Source organism: Saccopteryx leptura, chromosome 5 (assembly GCF_036850995.1).
Source record: "Saccopteryx leptura isolate mSacLep1 chromosome 5, mSacLep1_pri_phased_curated, whole genome shotgun sequence".
NCBI lineage: Eukaryota > Metazoa > Chordata > Mammalia > Chiroptera > Emballonuridae > Saccopteryx > Saccopteryx leptura.
Genome location: NC_089507.1, coordinates 124,926,231 through 124,943,638, shown reverse-complemented (window position 1 = coordinate 124,943,638; position 17,408 = coordinate 124,926,231). Strand labels below are relative to the sequence as shown.

The following is a 17,408-nucleotide window of genomic DNA, read 5'->3' as shown; positions in this document are numbered from 1 at the left end:
AAGGCTGCTTTCACTTGTAACTGAGAGTGGGGGGCAGGGTTAAGGGTGTGGAGGAAGCTAGGCTGCCGCAGGGATGTTCATTCAAGCCGAGGAAAGAGTGTGCCTGTGGTGAATCAGCCCACGCGAGCAACCGCCGGCGTGCCACGAGCAGCAGCTGCTAGTGGTCGGTGTGCGGGGAGTGCGCCAAAGCGAACTTCCCTACGCCCGAGCTTCTCTGGGCAGGTGGGGCGCCTCACCCAGCCATTCAAGCTAACAATCAAGCATCGGGGGAGGGGCACGCAGGCAGCTTGCAGCCCTTCCTGGAGCAGATAGGCGGATCCAATCGCTGAAATTAGCTTAACCCACAGTCTGCTCACCTCCCAACTGACCTACGTGGCTCTAATTGACAAGATCTCTCTCAGTTCAGCCATCTAAGATAAGAGGCGTGATATTTTTTAGTGCCTCTTGCTAAAGGGGTGGGGGCAACTTCTGATTGGCAGAGCTTTCATACTCAGAGATATACGCTAAAAAAAGGGACTTGGCAGCTGTTAAGACCTCCTGTACTGCAGGCAGTGACTAGGGCATCTTCTTCCCAGCCAAAACAGGTTACAAAGTGCGAAAAGCCTGGGAAGAGTGGTCCCACAGAGTGCTAGGCGTGCTGAACAGGCCTGGAGGCTCATAGAAAGTCACCTTGAGAGCAATTGGCTCCCAGCCCCACCTGATCACGCTGGTGGCTCTGACTGCCAGAGCCTTACCCAGAGCCCTGCATTGAGTAGGGATAGAGTGGGGATTTGCCAGCTCTTTGATCCTCTTACTCCCCAGGTAGAGGCAGTGGCAGTAGCAGCCTCATAGCTGGATCATCAGGCTGCTAATTCAGGAAGGAGAGACTAGGAGAGAGGCTCCGGGAAAATGGACTCTCTCATTGTTGGAGCCTGCAAATGCTAACAAACCTAGACTACCAACGAGACTGAAGCCTAATATATGACATCGCAGTAGAGTCTCATCAACTGCAAATCTCTACCTAAGCATGCCACAGGGGCAGAGCCTGGGGTACAGAGTCACCAACCAGGAAGAGGGAGAGGAAAGAAAAAGGAAGAAGTTAACCTCTCAAAATCAAGAAAAATCCACAGACTTTATACTTTGTTCCACTATTTTTTTGTTTCTTTCATCTTCTTGCCTTTATTATTATTATTTCTATTTCCTCCACCTTGGTCCTTTTATTCTCTGCCTGTCTTATTCTGTCTTCTTCTTGAACTACACTACCCATAAGTGTTACATTTTATTTCTTTTCTTCTTCCTTACTCTCCATGAGGATTACACTCCAAAACTCTTAACTCTCTCTCTCTCTTTTTTCTTTTTTCTTCTTTTCCTTTTCCCCTTTTTCTTATTTCTCCCTCTCTATTAGTTTCTTCTTTTCTCCTTTTACTTTTCCTCTCATTCAATCCTCAATCACGAACAAATTATTTAATTTGGGACTCAAGTTTTTTTGTGTGTGGCATTTTGGGTGCTTTTTACTTTGCTTTTTAACTCATTAGCATTCCTCCCAACCCAGGATCTCCATTTTATTGTTTTTGCTCCACTTAATACAATAGTTTTTTTTTTCCTTTTTCTTGTTTCCCTCTTATCCCTCTCATTATATCTCTTAGTCAACCATCACTTACAAGCAAATCATTTTATACTTGACCCCAATTTTTTCCTTCTTTTCATTTTGTGGGTCCCTACTTCCTTTTTAGTCCCTTGAACACTTCCCCCCAACTCAGGCCCTCCATTATAGGCAGTTTTTGTTTCATTTAGCATAATATAATTCACAGTTCATCCTGATATTTTCCTAAGGAGGAAGAAGAAGGAGGGGAAGAGAAGAAAGAAAAGGGAAGGAAATAATAAACTATTATTGGGTTCTTTTGTGTTCTTTTTTTCAAAAATTTTTTTCCATTTTTTTTTACTTTTTTTCTTTTTACTTTTTATTCTTTATTAATTATCATTAGTGCTATCAATAAGACCACCCTCAGATGCCATTAAGAAAAAGGAAATCGAATATCATGGATAAAAAAGATAGAGAAGTAGCACAGATAGATGTGGAAAATCTATGGAGAAAAAATTTAATATATTGGAAACCTTGGAGCTAAATGACAGAGAATTTAAAATAGAAATCCTAAAAATACTCAGAGATATACAAGAAAACACAGGAAGGCAATTTAGGGAGCTCAGAAAAAAACTCAATGAACACAAAGAATATATTACCAAGGAAATTGAAACTATAAAAATAAATCAAACAGAGATGAAAAACTCAATTCAAGAACTGAAAAACGAGGTAACAAGCTTAGCTAATAGAACAGGCCAGATAGAAGGTAGGATTAGTGACATAGAAGACAAGCAACTTCAGGCACAACAGAGAGAAGAAGAGAGAGACTCAAAAATTAAAAAAAATGAGAAAGCCCTACAGGAATTGTCTGACTCCATCAAAAAGAATAACATAAGAATAATAGGTATATCAGAGGGAGAAGAGAGAGAAAATGGAATGGAGAATATATTCAAACAAATAATAGACAAGAACTTCCCAAGCTTGTGGAAAGAACTAAAAAGCCTCAAATTCAAGAAGCAAACAGAACACCAAGTTTTCTTAACCACAACAAACCTACTCCAAGGCACATCACAGTGAAAATGGCACAAATCAACGACAAAGAAAAAATTCTCAAGGCAGCCAGTGAAAAGAAGAATACAACACATAAAGGAAGGCCTAATAGATTATAATCATATTTCTCAGCAGAAACTCTACAAGCTAGAAGAGAGTAGACCCCAATATTTAAAGCCCTGAAAGAGAGGAACTTTCAGCCAAGAATACAATACTCATCAAAGCTATCCTTCAAATAGGAAGGAGAAATGAAAACATTCACAAATACAGAAAAGATGAGGAAATTTATCATCAGAAAATCCCCACTCCAGGAAATACTAAAGGGGGTTTTCCAACCAGATACAAAGAACAAAACAAAACAAAGCCACAAGTAAAAGCTCCACCAAGAACACAATAAAACCAAATTTAAACTGTGACAACAAAAGCAAGGAAAAGGGGAGAGAACGGAGATTAACAGTAGCAAAGGACGATGAAGTGCAGAAACACTCATTAGATAGGGTACTACAATGAACATGATAGGTACCCTTTTCATTACTTAATGGTAACCACCCTTGAAAAAAACACCACAGAAGCACATGACTTAAAAAAGGTAGCAACATAAGAAAGAAGTATGGAATACAAACAAACAAAAACAAATGATAGAAAAACAAAAGAGAAGAATGAAACAAGATACAAAACTAACAGAAAGCAATTTATAAAATGGCAATAGGGAACCCACAATGTCAATAATTACACTAAATGTAAATGGATTAAACTCACCAATAAATAGACACAGAGTAGCACAATGAATTAAAAAAGAAAATCCAAGTGTATGCTGCCTACAAGAAACACATCTAAGCAACAAGGATAAAAACAAATTCAGAGTGAAAGGCTGGAAAACAATATTCCAAGCAAATAACATCCAAAAAAAAGCAGGTGTAGCAATACTCATATCTAATAATGCTGACTACAAGATAGAAAAAGTACTCAGAGACAAAAATGGTCATTTCATAATGATTAAGGGGACACTGAATCAAGAAGACATAACAATTCTTAATATATATGCACCAAACCAAGGAGCACCGAAATATATAAGACAGCTACTTATTGACCTAAAAACAAAAACTGACAAAAATACAGTCATACTTGGAGACCTCAATACACCACTGACAGCTCTAGATTGGTCATCTAAACAGAGAATCATTAAAGATATATTGGCCTTAAATGAAACACTAGAGCACCTGGATATGATAGACATCTACAGGACACTTCATCCCAAAGCAACAGGGTATACATTTTTCTCTAGTGTACATGGAACATTCTCAAGAATTGACCATATGTTGAGCCACAAAAATAACATCAGCAAATGCAGAAAAACTGAAATTGTACCAAGCATATTTTCTGATCATAAAGCCTTGAAACTAGAATTCAATGGCAAAAAAGAGGGAAAAAACCCCCACAAAAATGTGGAAACTAAACAACATACTTTTAAGAAATGAATGGGTCAAAGAAGAAATAAGCGCAGAAATCAAAAGATATATACAGACAAATGAAAATGACAATATGACCTATCAGAATGTATGGGATGCAGCAAAAGCAGTGATAAGAGGGAAGTTCATATCACTTCAGGCATATATGAACAAACAAGAGAGAGCCCAAGTGAACCACTTAACTTCACACCTTAAGGAACTAGAAAAAGAAGAACAAAGACAACCCAAAACCAGCCAAAGAAAGGAAATAAGAAAAAACAGAGCAGAAATAAATGAAATAGAGAACAAAAAAACTATAGAAAAGATTAATAAAACAAGGATCTGGTTCTTTGAAAAGATCAACAAAATTGACAAACCCTTGGTAAGACTCACCAAGAAAAAAAGAGAAAGGACTCATATGAACAAAATCCAAAATGAAAGAGGAGAAATCACCACAGACATCATAGATGTACAAAGAATTATTGTAGAAACTACGAAAAACAATATGCCACCAAATTCAACAATCTAGAAGAAATGGATAAATTCCTAGAACAATACAACCTTCCTAGACTGAGTCATGAAGAAGCAGAAAGCCTAAACAGACCAATTAGCAGGGAAGAAATTGAAAAAACTATTAAAAACCTCCCCCAAAATAAAAGTCCAGGCCCAGACGATTATACTAATGAATTCTATCAAACACTCAAATAAGACTTGGTTCCTATTCTACTCAAAGTCTTCCAAAAAATTGAAGAAGAAGCAATACTTCCAAACACATTTTATGAGGCCAACATAACCCTCATACCGAAACCTGGCAAGGACAGCACCAAAAAAGAAAGCTACAGACCAATATCTCTAATGAATACAGATGCTAAAATACTAAACAAAATATTGGCAAATCGAATACAACAACATATTAAAAAAATAATACATCATGATCAAGTGGGATTCATCCCAGAATCTCAAGGATGGTTCAACATATGTAAAACGGTTAACATAATACACCATATCAACACAACAAAGAACAAAAACCACATGATCTTATCAATAGATGCAGAAAAGGCATTCGATAAAAGACAACACAACTTTATGTTTCAGATACTCAACAAAATGGGTATAGAAGGAAAATATCTCAACATGATAAAGGCCATATATTATAAACCATCAGCCAACATCATATTAAATGGCATAAAACTGAGGGCTTTCCCTCTGAAATCAGGAACAAGACAGGGTTGTCCACTCTCTCCACTCTTATTTAACGTGGTGCTAGAAGTTCTGGCCAGAGCAATCAGACAAGAGAAAGAAATAAAAGGCATCCATATCGGAAAAGAAGAAGTAAAGGTATCACTTTTTGCAGATGGTATGATCCTATACATCGAAAACCCCAAAGACTCCACAAAAAGATTACTAGAAACAATAAACCAATACAGTATGGTCGCAGGATACAAAATTAACATACAAAAGTCCATAGCCTTTCTGTATGCCAACAATGAAACATTTGAGAATGAACTCAAAAAAAAATAATCCCCTTCATGATTGCAACAAAAAAAATAAAATACCTAGGAATAAACGTAACAAAGAATGTAAAGGACCTACATAACGAAAACTACAAAGCATTGTTAAAGGAAATAGAAAAAGATACAATGAGATGGAAAAATATTCCTTGTTCTTGGATAGGAAGAATAAATATAATCAAAATGGCCATATTACCCAAAGCAATTTATAAATTTAATGCAATTCCCATCAAAATTCCAATGACATTTTTTAAAGAAATGGAACAAAAAATCATCAGATTTATATAGAAATATAAAAAACCCCAAATAGCCAAAGCAATCCTAAGGAAAAAAAATGAAGCTGGGGGCATTAAAATACCTGACTTCAAACTATATAATAGGGCCACGACAATCAAAACAGCATGGTATTGGCAGAAAAATAGACACTCAGACCAATGGAACAGAATAGAAAGTCCATAAATAAAACCACATATATATGGTCAAATAATTTTTGATAAAGGGGCCAACAACACACAATGGAGAAAAGAATGCCTCTTCAACAAATGGTGCTGGAAAAACTGGAAAGCCACATGAAAAAGAATTAAACTCGACTACAGCTTGTTCCCTTGTACTAAAATTAATTCAAAATGGATCAAAGACCTAAATATAAGACCTGAAACAATAAAGTACATAGAAGAAAACATAGGTACTAAACTCATAGACCTTGGGTTTTAAAGAGCATTTTATGAATTTGACTCCAAAGGCAAGAGAAATGAAGGCAAAGATAAATGAATGGGACTACATCAGACTAAAAAGTTTTTGCTCAGCAAGAGAAACTGACAACAAAATAACAGACAGCCAACTAAATGGGAAATGATATTTTCAAACAACAGCTCAGATAAGGGCCTAATATCCAAAATATACAAAGAACTCATAAAACTCAACAAACAAACAAACAATCCAATAAAAAAATGGGAAGAGGACATGAACAGACACTTCTCCCAGGAAGAAATACAAATGGCCAACAGATATATGAAAAGATGCTCATCTTCATTAGTTATTAGAGAAATGCAAATCAAAACTACAATGAGATACCACCTCACACCTGTTAGATTAGCTATTATCAACAAGACAGGTAACAGCAAATGTTGGAGAGGCTGTGGAGAAAAAGGAACCCTCATTCACTGTTGGTGGGAATGTAAAATAGTACAACTATTATGGAAGAAAGTATGGTGGTTCCTCAAAAAACTGAAAATAGAACTACCTTATGACCCAGCAATCCCTGTACTGGGTATATACCCCCAAAACTCGAAACATTGATACGTAAAGACACATGTAGCCCCATGTTCACTGCACCATTGTTCACAGTGGCCAAGACATGGAAACAAGCAAAAAGCCCTTCAACAGAAGAACTGGATAAAGAAGATGTGGCACATTTACACTATGGAATACTACTCAGCCATAAGAAATGATGACATTGGATCATTTACAACAAAATGGTGGGATGTTGATAACATTATACGGAGTGAAATAAGTAAATCTGAAAAAAACAAGAACTGCATTATTCCATACGTAGGTGGGACATAAAAACAAGACTAGGAGACATGGATAAGAGTGTGGTGGTTACCGGGGGTGGGGAGGAGGGGGAGCACAGGAGGGAAGGAGGGAGAGGGGAAGGGGCACAAAGAAAACTAGATAGAGGGTGACGGAGGACAATCTGACTTTGGGTGATGGGTATGCAACATAAGTGAATGACAAGATAACCTGGACATGTTTTCTTTGAATATATGTACCCTGATTTATTGATGTCACTCCATTAACATTAATAAAAATTTATTTATAAAAAAATGCTATTGCCATAAACACTACCTCTGATCAAAGAGGACTTGATATGATAACTGAATTGCCAATAGAGTCAAATCATAGGAGATGCAACAAAGAATACTCTCAAACCCAAATAACTCTCCAGTGCATTTCTATGATGATAAAGGTGCTTCCTTACCCATTGCTTAATACACAATTTTATACCCAAGAACAGGAGAGGGTGAAGGATCCCAAGACACCCTGAATCTTTTATACCATTCATCAGAGATGTGTATGTTCTGAGGCGGAAGTAGTCCCACTGCAAACAAATATTGGCACACATTACTGATCTTTCATTGACTCGCAAGGAGAGTACAGCACTTGATGAGTATCAGTAATAACTGTTAAATATAAGGTGACGGAAAATGATTTGACTGGGGTGATGGGCACACAACGCAATCAACAGTTCAATGCTATAAAAATGTTTACCTGAAACCTATGTACTCTTATTGATCTATGTCACCCCATTAAATTTCATTTTTCTGAATAAAATAAATGTTGATAAAAAACCCCAAAACCTGTAAATTAAAAAAAAGGGTTTTCAGGAGAAGGGAATGGGATACCAGACAGAAACTTAGGTCTACATAAAGAAATAAAAATGCCAGAAATGGTAGAAATGGAAGAAAAAAAAGAAATGGTATAAATAAAGGTGTCAAATGCAAATCTTGCTATGACAAATTACATCAGTATTGTTACTTGAAAATATTTACATTAAACTTAAAAATTTTTGAAGGATACAATGTGTCAGGAATTTCAAAGAACTATACTTTTGTTGGAAACATTGGAAAGATTATGCAAAGGCATTAAAAGCAAGATAAATGGACTTGGTGATATGAGTTTCATAGTGACTTTCAGGAAAGCATTCAAGAAACAGTCTCCTTACTGTTGAGACAAAGCTATTTGGTAGGAGATTTCCAAAGGTACCTAGAAGTTGTACTGACTTTTTATTGATCCCTATCAACCAGCTGTTTGGGTGCTTTCTGAAATCTTTTTTTTTGTTGTTGCTTAGCTAATACTTTTTCTCCTAGCTCTTCCAATGGTGGTGTAAGAATGTAAAATTGTGCAGTGAAATCTTTCTAATTTTAATATATGATTAATTTTAAAATATGCTTGTTCTTATTTAATGCAAACCAGAAAATGCTGTGTATCTTAATCAGAACCCACTTGCATATTCTCAACTAGAGCACACCCCAGGGAACCTGAGACAGATGCTCACTAATTCTGGCGGCATGAAACCAAATATGGGCTCACCACACACTTTCAGCCATTAGATGAACTGGACTCCATAACTATTCAGGACATTGGTTGTAGGTAACCTGCTTTTCTGTTCCTGATATTTAGATATACTTATATATTCAACAAAGGAATGAATCCCACTTCAGATTAGTGAAGGACATCCTCAAACTATTTTCAAAAATTTTAAAAGCCTAAATAAAAGTGTACCTTGATATGGTAATAGAGTTGCACTGGCAAACAAAATTTAAGAACTCTTTAGATTTGACTAGCATTCAATCAATTCAGTGAGCTATCACTGATTAGTTTGAGCAGATCTGCAAGTTAGGAGTAATACATAATAATGAATTTTTTTTGTGTGTATTTTTTTTTGTATTTTCTTTTTGGATTTTTCTGAAGCTGGAAACGAGGAGAGACAGTCAGACAGACTCCCGCATGCGCCCCATCGGGATCCGCCCGGCACGCCCACCAGGGGGCGACGCTCTGCCCACCAGGGGGCGATGCACTGCCCCTCCGGGCATCGCTCTGTTGCGACCAGAGTGACTCTAGCGCCTGGGGCAGAGGCCAAGGAGCCATCCCCAACGCCCGGGCCATCTTTGCTCCAATGGAGCCTGGGCTGTGGGAGGGAAAGAGAGAGACAGAGAGGAAGGAGAGGGGGAGGGGTAGAGAAGCAGATGGGCACTTCTCCTGTGTGCCCTGGTCGGGAATCGAACCCGGGACTTCTGCACACCAGGCCGATGCTCTACCACTGAGCCAACTGTCCAGGGCCCATAATAATGAATATTTAAGAGAAAAACAAATAACTTTTTCTTTAAAGTTCATGTTTTCTTGATGAACAAGAAGAGGTACACTGAGGAAAGGAAAACAAAGGGCACCCAATGAAGAAAAGTGTAAATACCCCCCTCCATGAAAAACATTTCCAAAAAAAGCTGAGGTCTGTTGTAACATACATAAACATACCCTTCGGTGTGAGGAGAAAACTGGGCCCTGGAGACTCTGGCCCTGGAAAAAATCAGAGCTGGGAAATAGACAAGTTGGTAGTGCTGAATTCGAAGAGGGTAGCCAGCAGTCCAATGCCAGTGTCCAAAGACTGTGGCCACCTGAGGCTTGATTCCGGCCTTGCGTGTCAGTACGGAAGCAGTTCTATGACAGAACTCCCAACACCAGGTGACAGAACTGCCATATATATAGCATGACGGCAATTAGGAGGAGTGACAGCATGTCAGATTGTTCACTCTTCTTCAGGGGCAAGTCCCCCATCTGGGCAGTGACAGGATTTTGGCCAAATGACCTAGTGTTCAAGACTGACCTCAACTCCCAATGGGAACAGAGGAAAAACCCACAGCTGAAACCCAGGCAGATGGACTAAAGCAACAGCTCACAGTGAGAGGTAAGATGGCAGGCTTGGGTGCTCCCAAAAGTCAATGACGACATTTCTTCTACTATCACCAAGCTGACATTACATGTGGTCAGGACCTAGCATCTGCCCCCATGACTGAAAATGTCTAAGGAAGAACAGAAATTAATACAGATCTTAAATTTATCTTTTCCTTATTTCCATGGTAATATTTTACTTAGGTCCTTAAGTTAAATGATACTAAAATATAAATCCTACGAGTAAAATAAAGCATAAAATCTCTCAAGTGATTTTAGCAAATAGAATTTTTCACTTGTGCAACAAGTTTACATATTATTTTCACTAAAATATTTTCAGTTCCAAATATACTGAAAGTCATCAAACTACTCAGAATACTGTAGAAAGTAAAAGCCATCTTCAGTTGAGTTTTATTTTTAAATTTTTATTTATTAATTTTTAGAGAGAAAGAGATGTGAGGGAAAGAAAAAAAAGAGCGAGAGAGATAGAGAAACACTGATTTGTTGTTTCACTTATTTATGCATTCATTAGTTGATTCTTGTGTGTGCCCTGAACAGGGGTCAAACCCACAACCTTGAGCTACTCGGCCCAGGCTCAGTTGTATTTTAAATAGGCTATTACTCAGATTTTTAATTTCAATTCTCTTAGAGAAGAATCTAAAGATAAATTTGTTTTAATATAAGTGAAACTTTTGATTTAAAAATAAGTAATTATAGTGTATGTTTTCAATTATCTCTATATCTTAAGGATATCCATATTATGAGACAAAGATCTAATGTAAGGGAGAGTCTTTTGTGTCAACTCAATCTATCAAAATACAGTAAATAGTCTTTGACAATCTCTGAAGACCATGCACGTGTCCAGAATGTCCTGTCTCTATATATCTGCACCACCTCCAGTGACCACATCAACAATGAGCATAATGTTGGCTTTCCCACAATGTTCTGCAGAACTATTAAGTGCCAGTTTTATCAAACCAATCCAAGGGGCAGAAAAAGAATAAAATAATGAAACAATGAAGAGATGAAATTATTTTCTTTTCTAATGGCATTTGTTTGAAACTTCATGTGCAACTTAGTTGCAGAGGAGAGGAATGGGAAGTTTCAGGGGAAAGATTTTTCCCTTACCCACCTAGCCTATAATGCTATATACCTATAATAATAATTTTATATCCTATAATAGTAATTTAAAAAAATTACTAGCTTGTTGGATGACTGTGGTTATAATTATAAAACTACTGCAAAAATATTTCACCTAACAATTCTTGAATGAAAAAAGAATGTTCTAGAGTTTTTATTAAAGCCTTGTAGAATATACAGATTGGTTTGAATTGTGTGAACTTTAAGAATGGAAACATGATTGACTTTGTCCTATGTCCCATTTCCCACACAGAAGGGTCCTGATGTTTTCTGCAGATCTAAGCACACACCATATGTTCCATCAGCATAGCACGTTACCCTGTGGAGGCTCAGCAATCTTCCAGGGAAGCATTCACTGGGCGCAACCTTAATTAACGAATTACCCTGCCTGAGGGGTGAGGTAGGGGACCTGGAACTCCCATTTAACCTTGTTATGTGAAACCTTAGTATTTGAAATGTTTTACAGATATCAAAAAATAAACTTTGCACAAAACATTGTACAAATACAAATTTTAAGTTGTGAAATTGTTCATAAATAGAAATCAGACAGCAATGTTCATATCGCGCTTTTTAGACTGGCTAAACAGCCAGTTTATCACTGTGTACTCCACCAAGCGAAGCATGTGTGCTGTTCCCACCAAATGACACAGATTTCAAAAAATAAGTATGATTAATTGGATAAGTTAAATGACTGATTTAAAAGTTCCTGTAGCAAACTCTCTGTTTGGTCATGTACATGTGCTAAACATTATAAAACCTTTAAAGATCATTTTAAGATGTCCAGATACCTCCATATAATAAAATATTTAAAAGAGAGAAACAGAGAAATAATAACCAGAGCACATATACATACAGTTAATCTATAGTGAAGAATAGACCTTATGGGAAGGTGATATAAGGGGGCCCTTATAATAACAGAATTATTATTAACAACGAAAGTGTATATGCTAGTAATAATGGTGAACTTGTAAACTACATTACACTGTAAAATCAATTGAATATAAAGATGTAAACAACAGCTTTCGTCATCTCTCCCCTCCCCCAATTCAATTTGTGCTGATAGTTACACATTAATTTCAGAGTCTATCCAGGTGACAAAATGTACAGTTATGCTTTGGAAACAGTGAGATGACCACCATTACGGTCAGAAGGAGAAACTGTCACACTAAGAGAAAATTCTATTGAAATGACACTTTCTCAAAGATCCTGTCTGCCTTTTTCTTTCCTTTCTTGTGCATTTTCTGTGGGTAAGAACAGGCTGTACTTCTGCCTCTTGTGGCTGTGATTTTGGAGACTCAATTTCGATTTGTTACTTGAGGACAGACAGTGTAGCTTCTAAACTAGAATTCTAGGGTTGAGTTACAGCCCTGGGCTTGCTGCAGAAATGGTGGCAGCTCCTCCCTGCTGCTGCCATCTAGCCTCCCCCCCCCCCCCCCCCCCCCCCCCCCGCCCCGTTCATCTCTGAGCCTTGGAGCAGAGCTCTGCCCTGGACCTGCTGCAGTGCTGACAAAGCCGGCTGCAGCAGCACGCTGCCTCCACCACAGGCTCCCTCTGTCCCAGGCTTGGCCTGGAGTCCCCCGCCCAGGGGCTGCTCTCCCTGCCCAGGCAGCAGGCAGCACTTCACATTTAGGCAGGGTTCTTTTTGGTTTGGTTCTTTGTTTTGTTTAGAAACTTGTCTCTCTCTTTATCTCTCTCTCTCTCTCTGGGTGTGTGTATGTGTGTGTGTGAAAACAAAACAACTTCCTAAGATCTGGATTCTAAAAATCTTACTTCTAGGATGCAAGTGCTGGCCAGTCATGTGTCAAGTTTCCCCTCAAATATCATTCTCCTCTTTTGGATATTACATTGGTTTCCAGTTGTCTGTAATTCCTAACTTTCTACAAGATAGAAATCCTTTTAGAGGACAATGCTTTTTCTCAGATCTAGGGGAGTCACTTGCACTAGTATAACAGGCTGGCCTCTTTCCCTGTGGTCTCATCCTTCCGTTGGGTACCAGCGGTGAGCCATCTGCCTGGGGAGTTGGAATGCACGAGGCCCCCATCTTTCTGTGCCAGTTTGGAGCAGGGAGGACGCAGGAGCAGGTTTCTGCTCTGCTCTTCCTTGCCCTGAGTGATCAGAGGCTCATTCTGCCCCCTGTGGGAGAAGGAGGAAGAACATGGAAATGTGCAGAAATAAGACAGAGTATGGGGAATCAAAGGTGCAGGTGGAAAGAATCTTTCTGTGAAGTGCTATGCATCAGCTTGATGAGTCACCAATGGGCTTCTAAGCTTCCTAAGACTCAATGTGAAAAAAGCCTGTATAACCTTATGTAGCCTTCATTAGCTACACCAAGGGGTCCCCAAACTACGGCCCGCGGGCCGCATGCGGCCCCCTGAGGCCATTTATCCGGCCCCCCGCCACACTTCCGGAAGGGGCACCTCTTTCATTGGTGGTCAGTGAGAGGAGCACATGGACCATCTCATTAGCCAAAAGCAGGCCCATAGTTCCCATTGACATACTGGTCAATTTGTTGATTTAAATTTACTTGTTCTTTATTTTAAATATTGTATTTGTTCCTGTTTTGTTTTTTTTACTTTAAAATAAGATATGTGCAGTGTGCATAGGGATTTGTTCATAGTTTTTTTTTATAGTCTGGCCCTCCAACGGTCTGAGGGACAGTGAACTGGCCCCCTGTGTAAGAAGTTTGGAGACCCCTGAGCTACACAATGCTCACAGGAAAGATCATTTGCTCAGAAAAATACGAGTATTTCCAAGACTAAGGGCAGAAGAGAGTTCCCCATGAGACCATTATAAAGGGAGGCACAGTAAAACGCCTCAGCAATGTCCACACAAGCCAACACTGAATTAACATCACAGAGCTACTTCTTGATGTGTCCCTTATGTAGAACAATGGTACTGCCACAGATCCAGCAAAAGCAATTGTGACTACTTGGGGGGAAGGTGGATAGGCACAGCCATAGCAGATAATTTTTGCATGCATGGCTCTGACAGTGTGATTTAATACAGGTGTTGATTTAGAATACTACGAGCAAACACTCTCCTCTGTACTCCTCCATGTCCTTTGGGGAACCTTCAGTAAATTTCTGGTAGATATAGGGCAGTAACAAGTTAGCAATTATACACCCTATAAAGTACTTGGAATATGGATTCTCTATCATGCTAATTCAATAGAGAGCTACTAAAGCTTAGTGACTAAGCAAAATGAACCACTAATCTGGCAAGAGCGGTAGCGTCCTCTTGGGAAGGTTAAGGGATCTAATAGGATCTATTGGTGCAGAGAAGAGCAGCCAGAGCCACTGCCCAGGTGATACAGGAAGTAGGGGAAATCCATGTGCTGAGATTGTCGACCTTGCTGATGCTGGAAGTGAAGTGGGACATGTGGTTGCAATATTGCTAACAGAACAGATCCCCTGTGCAGATGAAGGTGTCAAAGGGGGTGGCTATGAGAGCAGTTCTTACCGCAGGGTACTCTTGCTTTGAGGACATCCTTGGAGTCTTAACTCTGTTGGTCTTAACATTCTCTGAAGTGACGAAGACAGAGTATGGCCTGGAAACAGATCCAGTCCTGGCTAAAATCCTGGATGGTGAGGGCCACGGAAACACAGCAGCCTCTTTCTCCTTCACCAATTTCAAGCTCTGGCACACAGAAAGAACCAACTTTGTTATGCTCACTTCACTCTTCAGAAACATGTCCCTTTCTTTTTCCCCTATGCCCTGAACTGAAATTGCAGGGTTCAAGTGTTTCGTCCCAAGGGACTTGGATCTGTTCTTGCTCCCCGTCTCACAAAGCCCCCTCCTCCTGGCATGATTTAATTAGCAAGTGGAACTTTTTCCCCCACTCCGCCTATTGATATTAGTGTAAAGAGAAAAACATAGCCTGACCAGGCGGTGGCGAAGTGGATAGAGCATCTGACTGGGATGCGGAGGACCCAGGTTCGAGGCCCCGAGGTCGCCAGCTTGAGCGCGGGCTCATCTGACTTGAGGAAAAGCTCACTGGCTTGGACCCAAGGTCGCTGGCTTGAGCAAGGGGCTGCTTGGTCTACTGAAAGCCTACGGTCAAGGCACATATGAGAAAGCAATCAATGAACAACTAAGGTGTCACAACAAAAAACTAATAATTGATGCTTCTCATCTCTCTCTGTTCCTGTCTGTCCCTATCTATCCCTCTCTCTCTGTCTCTGTAAAAAAAAAAAAGAAAGAAAGAAAAACATAACATCAGATCAATGTTTTCTTGAAGCACCCAGAAAAGTGGAGGGGGGTGATGTGGTAGCTTGAAGTTTGTATCTTATTTGTAAGCAGGTGGGGAGATGGAGGGGAGGAGTGAGGGGACAGAGGCTGAGCCTGAGCACAGCACAGGAGGGGGTGCCATTCCCACTCCCTGGACCAGGCTCACCCACTCTGCCTTCACACAGTGCTCAGCACTGTCTCCTGGTCTCCCATTCATGCAGCTAGCCTCACTGTTCAGCATCTGTTCTTTCAAACTCAGAGAGTTGTATAAATCTGCAGGCTCTGGATAGACTCTTTAACCCAGGTGCCAAATCAAGAGAGGCACAGAATAAAAGAAATAAAAAAGTACTTAAATGTAAACCTTGATACTTGTGCTCCTTACCTTTTTTCTCATCTCCATTTCTTCTTTTTGTTTATTAAGCTGTGAAATTAAATGCCAGTATGATTTGTTAGTTTGCATAGATTAAAAAAAGAGAATTTTTTATAAACTTCCTTAAGCAAGGAAAGAGTAGCATCTTAAACCATTTGACTATCAAAATTATTATGGGAAAATAAGTTATAATGTTGAATGTGAATTGGAAGAAAAATTAATTTCTACCTAAAAAAATGCATACAAGAGAAGTAAACAGAAACAGACACAATTGTAATTATTTGAAGTCATTAACATTTGTTCATAGCTTTAAGCATAATAGAGATTATAGAGAAACATGCATTATTTGCTAATGAAGTGATCATTTGTTTTATATATTATTGAAATAGCTATAGATCTCAGGCCTTCTAAGATTATTTTTAAAAATTCAGATAATTTAATAGTCAAACTTTAATAATGTAATGAATAAAATTATAATTTAAAAGGTCAATTTTAATTTCCAGCATATAAGACATATGATCAATATTTTTAAATTGAGATGTAATTAACATACAACATTGTATTAATTCTGGGTGTACAGCATGATCACAACAAAAATTCTAGTTAATATCCATCACTACACAGTTACAATTATTTTTTTTGTGAGAACTTTTAAGATATACTCTCTTAGCAACTTTCAAATATATAATCCAGTATTATTAGCCACAGGCATCTTGCTATACATTCCCATGACTTATTTATAACTGGAAGTTCATAACTTTGATCACCTTCACCCATTTAACCCACCCTCACCTCCTTCCTCTGGCTACCACCAATTTGTTCTCTGCATTTATGAGTTTGGTTTATTTTGTTTTTGTTATAGATTCCACACTAAGTAAGATAATACAGTATTTTTCTTTCTCTGTCTGACTTATTTCACTTTGCATTATTTTCTCAAAGTCTAATCATGTCATCACAAATGACAAAATTTTTTTATTAATATATGCTTCAACTGGGGGCATTTCAATACCTGACTTCAAACTCTATTATAGGGCCACGACAATCAAAACAGCATGGTATTGGCAGAAAAATAGACACTCAGACCAATGGAACAGAATAGAAAGTCCAGAAATAAAACCACATATATATAGTCAAATAATTTTTGATAAAGGGGCCAACAACACACAATGGAGAAAAGAAAGCCTCTTCAATAAATGGTGCTGGGAAAACTGGAAAGCCACATGCAAAAGAATGAAACTGGACTACAGTCTCTCCCCCTGTATAAAAATTAATTCAAAATGGATCAAAGATCTAAACATAAGACCTGAAACAATTAAGTACATAGAAGAAGACATAGGTACTCAACTCAGGGACCTGGGTTTTAAAGAGCATTTTATGAATTTGACTCCAATGGCAAGAGAAGTGAAGGCAAAAATTAATGAATGGGACTACATCAGACTAAGAAGTTTTTGCTCAGCAAGAGAAACTGATAACAAAATAAACAGAAAGCCAACTAAATGGGAAATGATTTTTTCAAACAACAGCTCAGATAAGGGCCTAATATCCAAAATATACAAAGAACTCATAAAACTCAACAACAAACAAACAAACAATCCAATAAAAAAATGGGAAGAGGATATGAATAGACACTTCTCCCAGGAAGAAATACAAAT

The 17,408-nt window shown here is 38.6% G+C and overlaps 1 protein-coding gene across 1 annotated transcript in view; it reads right to left on the bottom strand.

Annotated features, from left to right (window-relative positions):
* The window catches only part of C5H10orf67 (chromosome 5 C10orf67 homolog), a 135,257-nt gene that overhangs the window by 49,055 nt on the left and 68,794 nt on the right, over positions 1 to 17,408 (bottom strand). The window contains exons 9-11 of the mRNA XM_066386560.1: positions 15,748 to 15,807; positions 14,619 to 14,795; positions 12,652 to 12,756 (exon numbers count right to left, since the gene is read on the bottom strand). Of these exons, the coding sequence (XP_066242657.1) occupies positions 12,652 to 12,756; positions 14,619 to 14,795; positions 15,748 to 15,807 (342 nt within the window). The remainder of the gene's footprint in view (positions 1 to 12,651; positions 12,757 to 14,618; positions 14,796 to 15,747; positions 15,808 to 17,408) is intronic.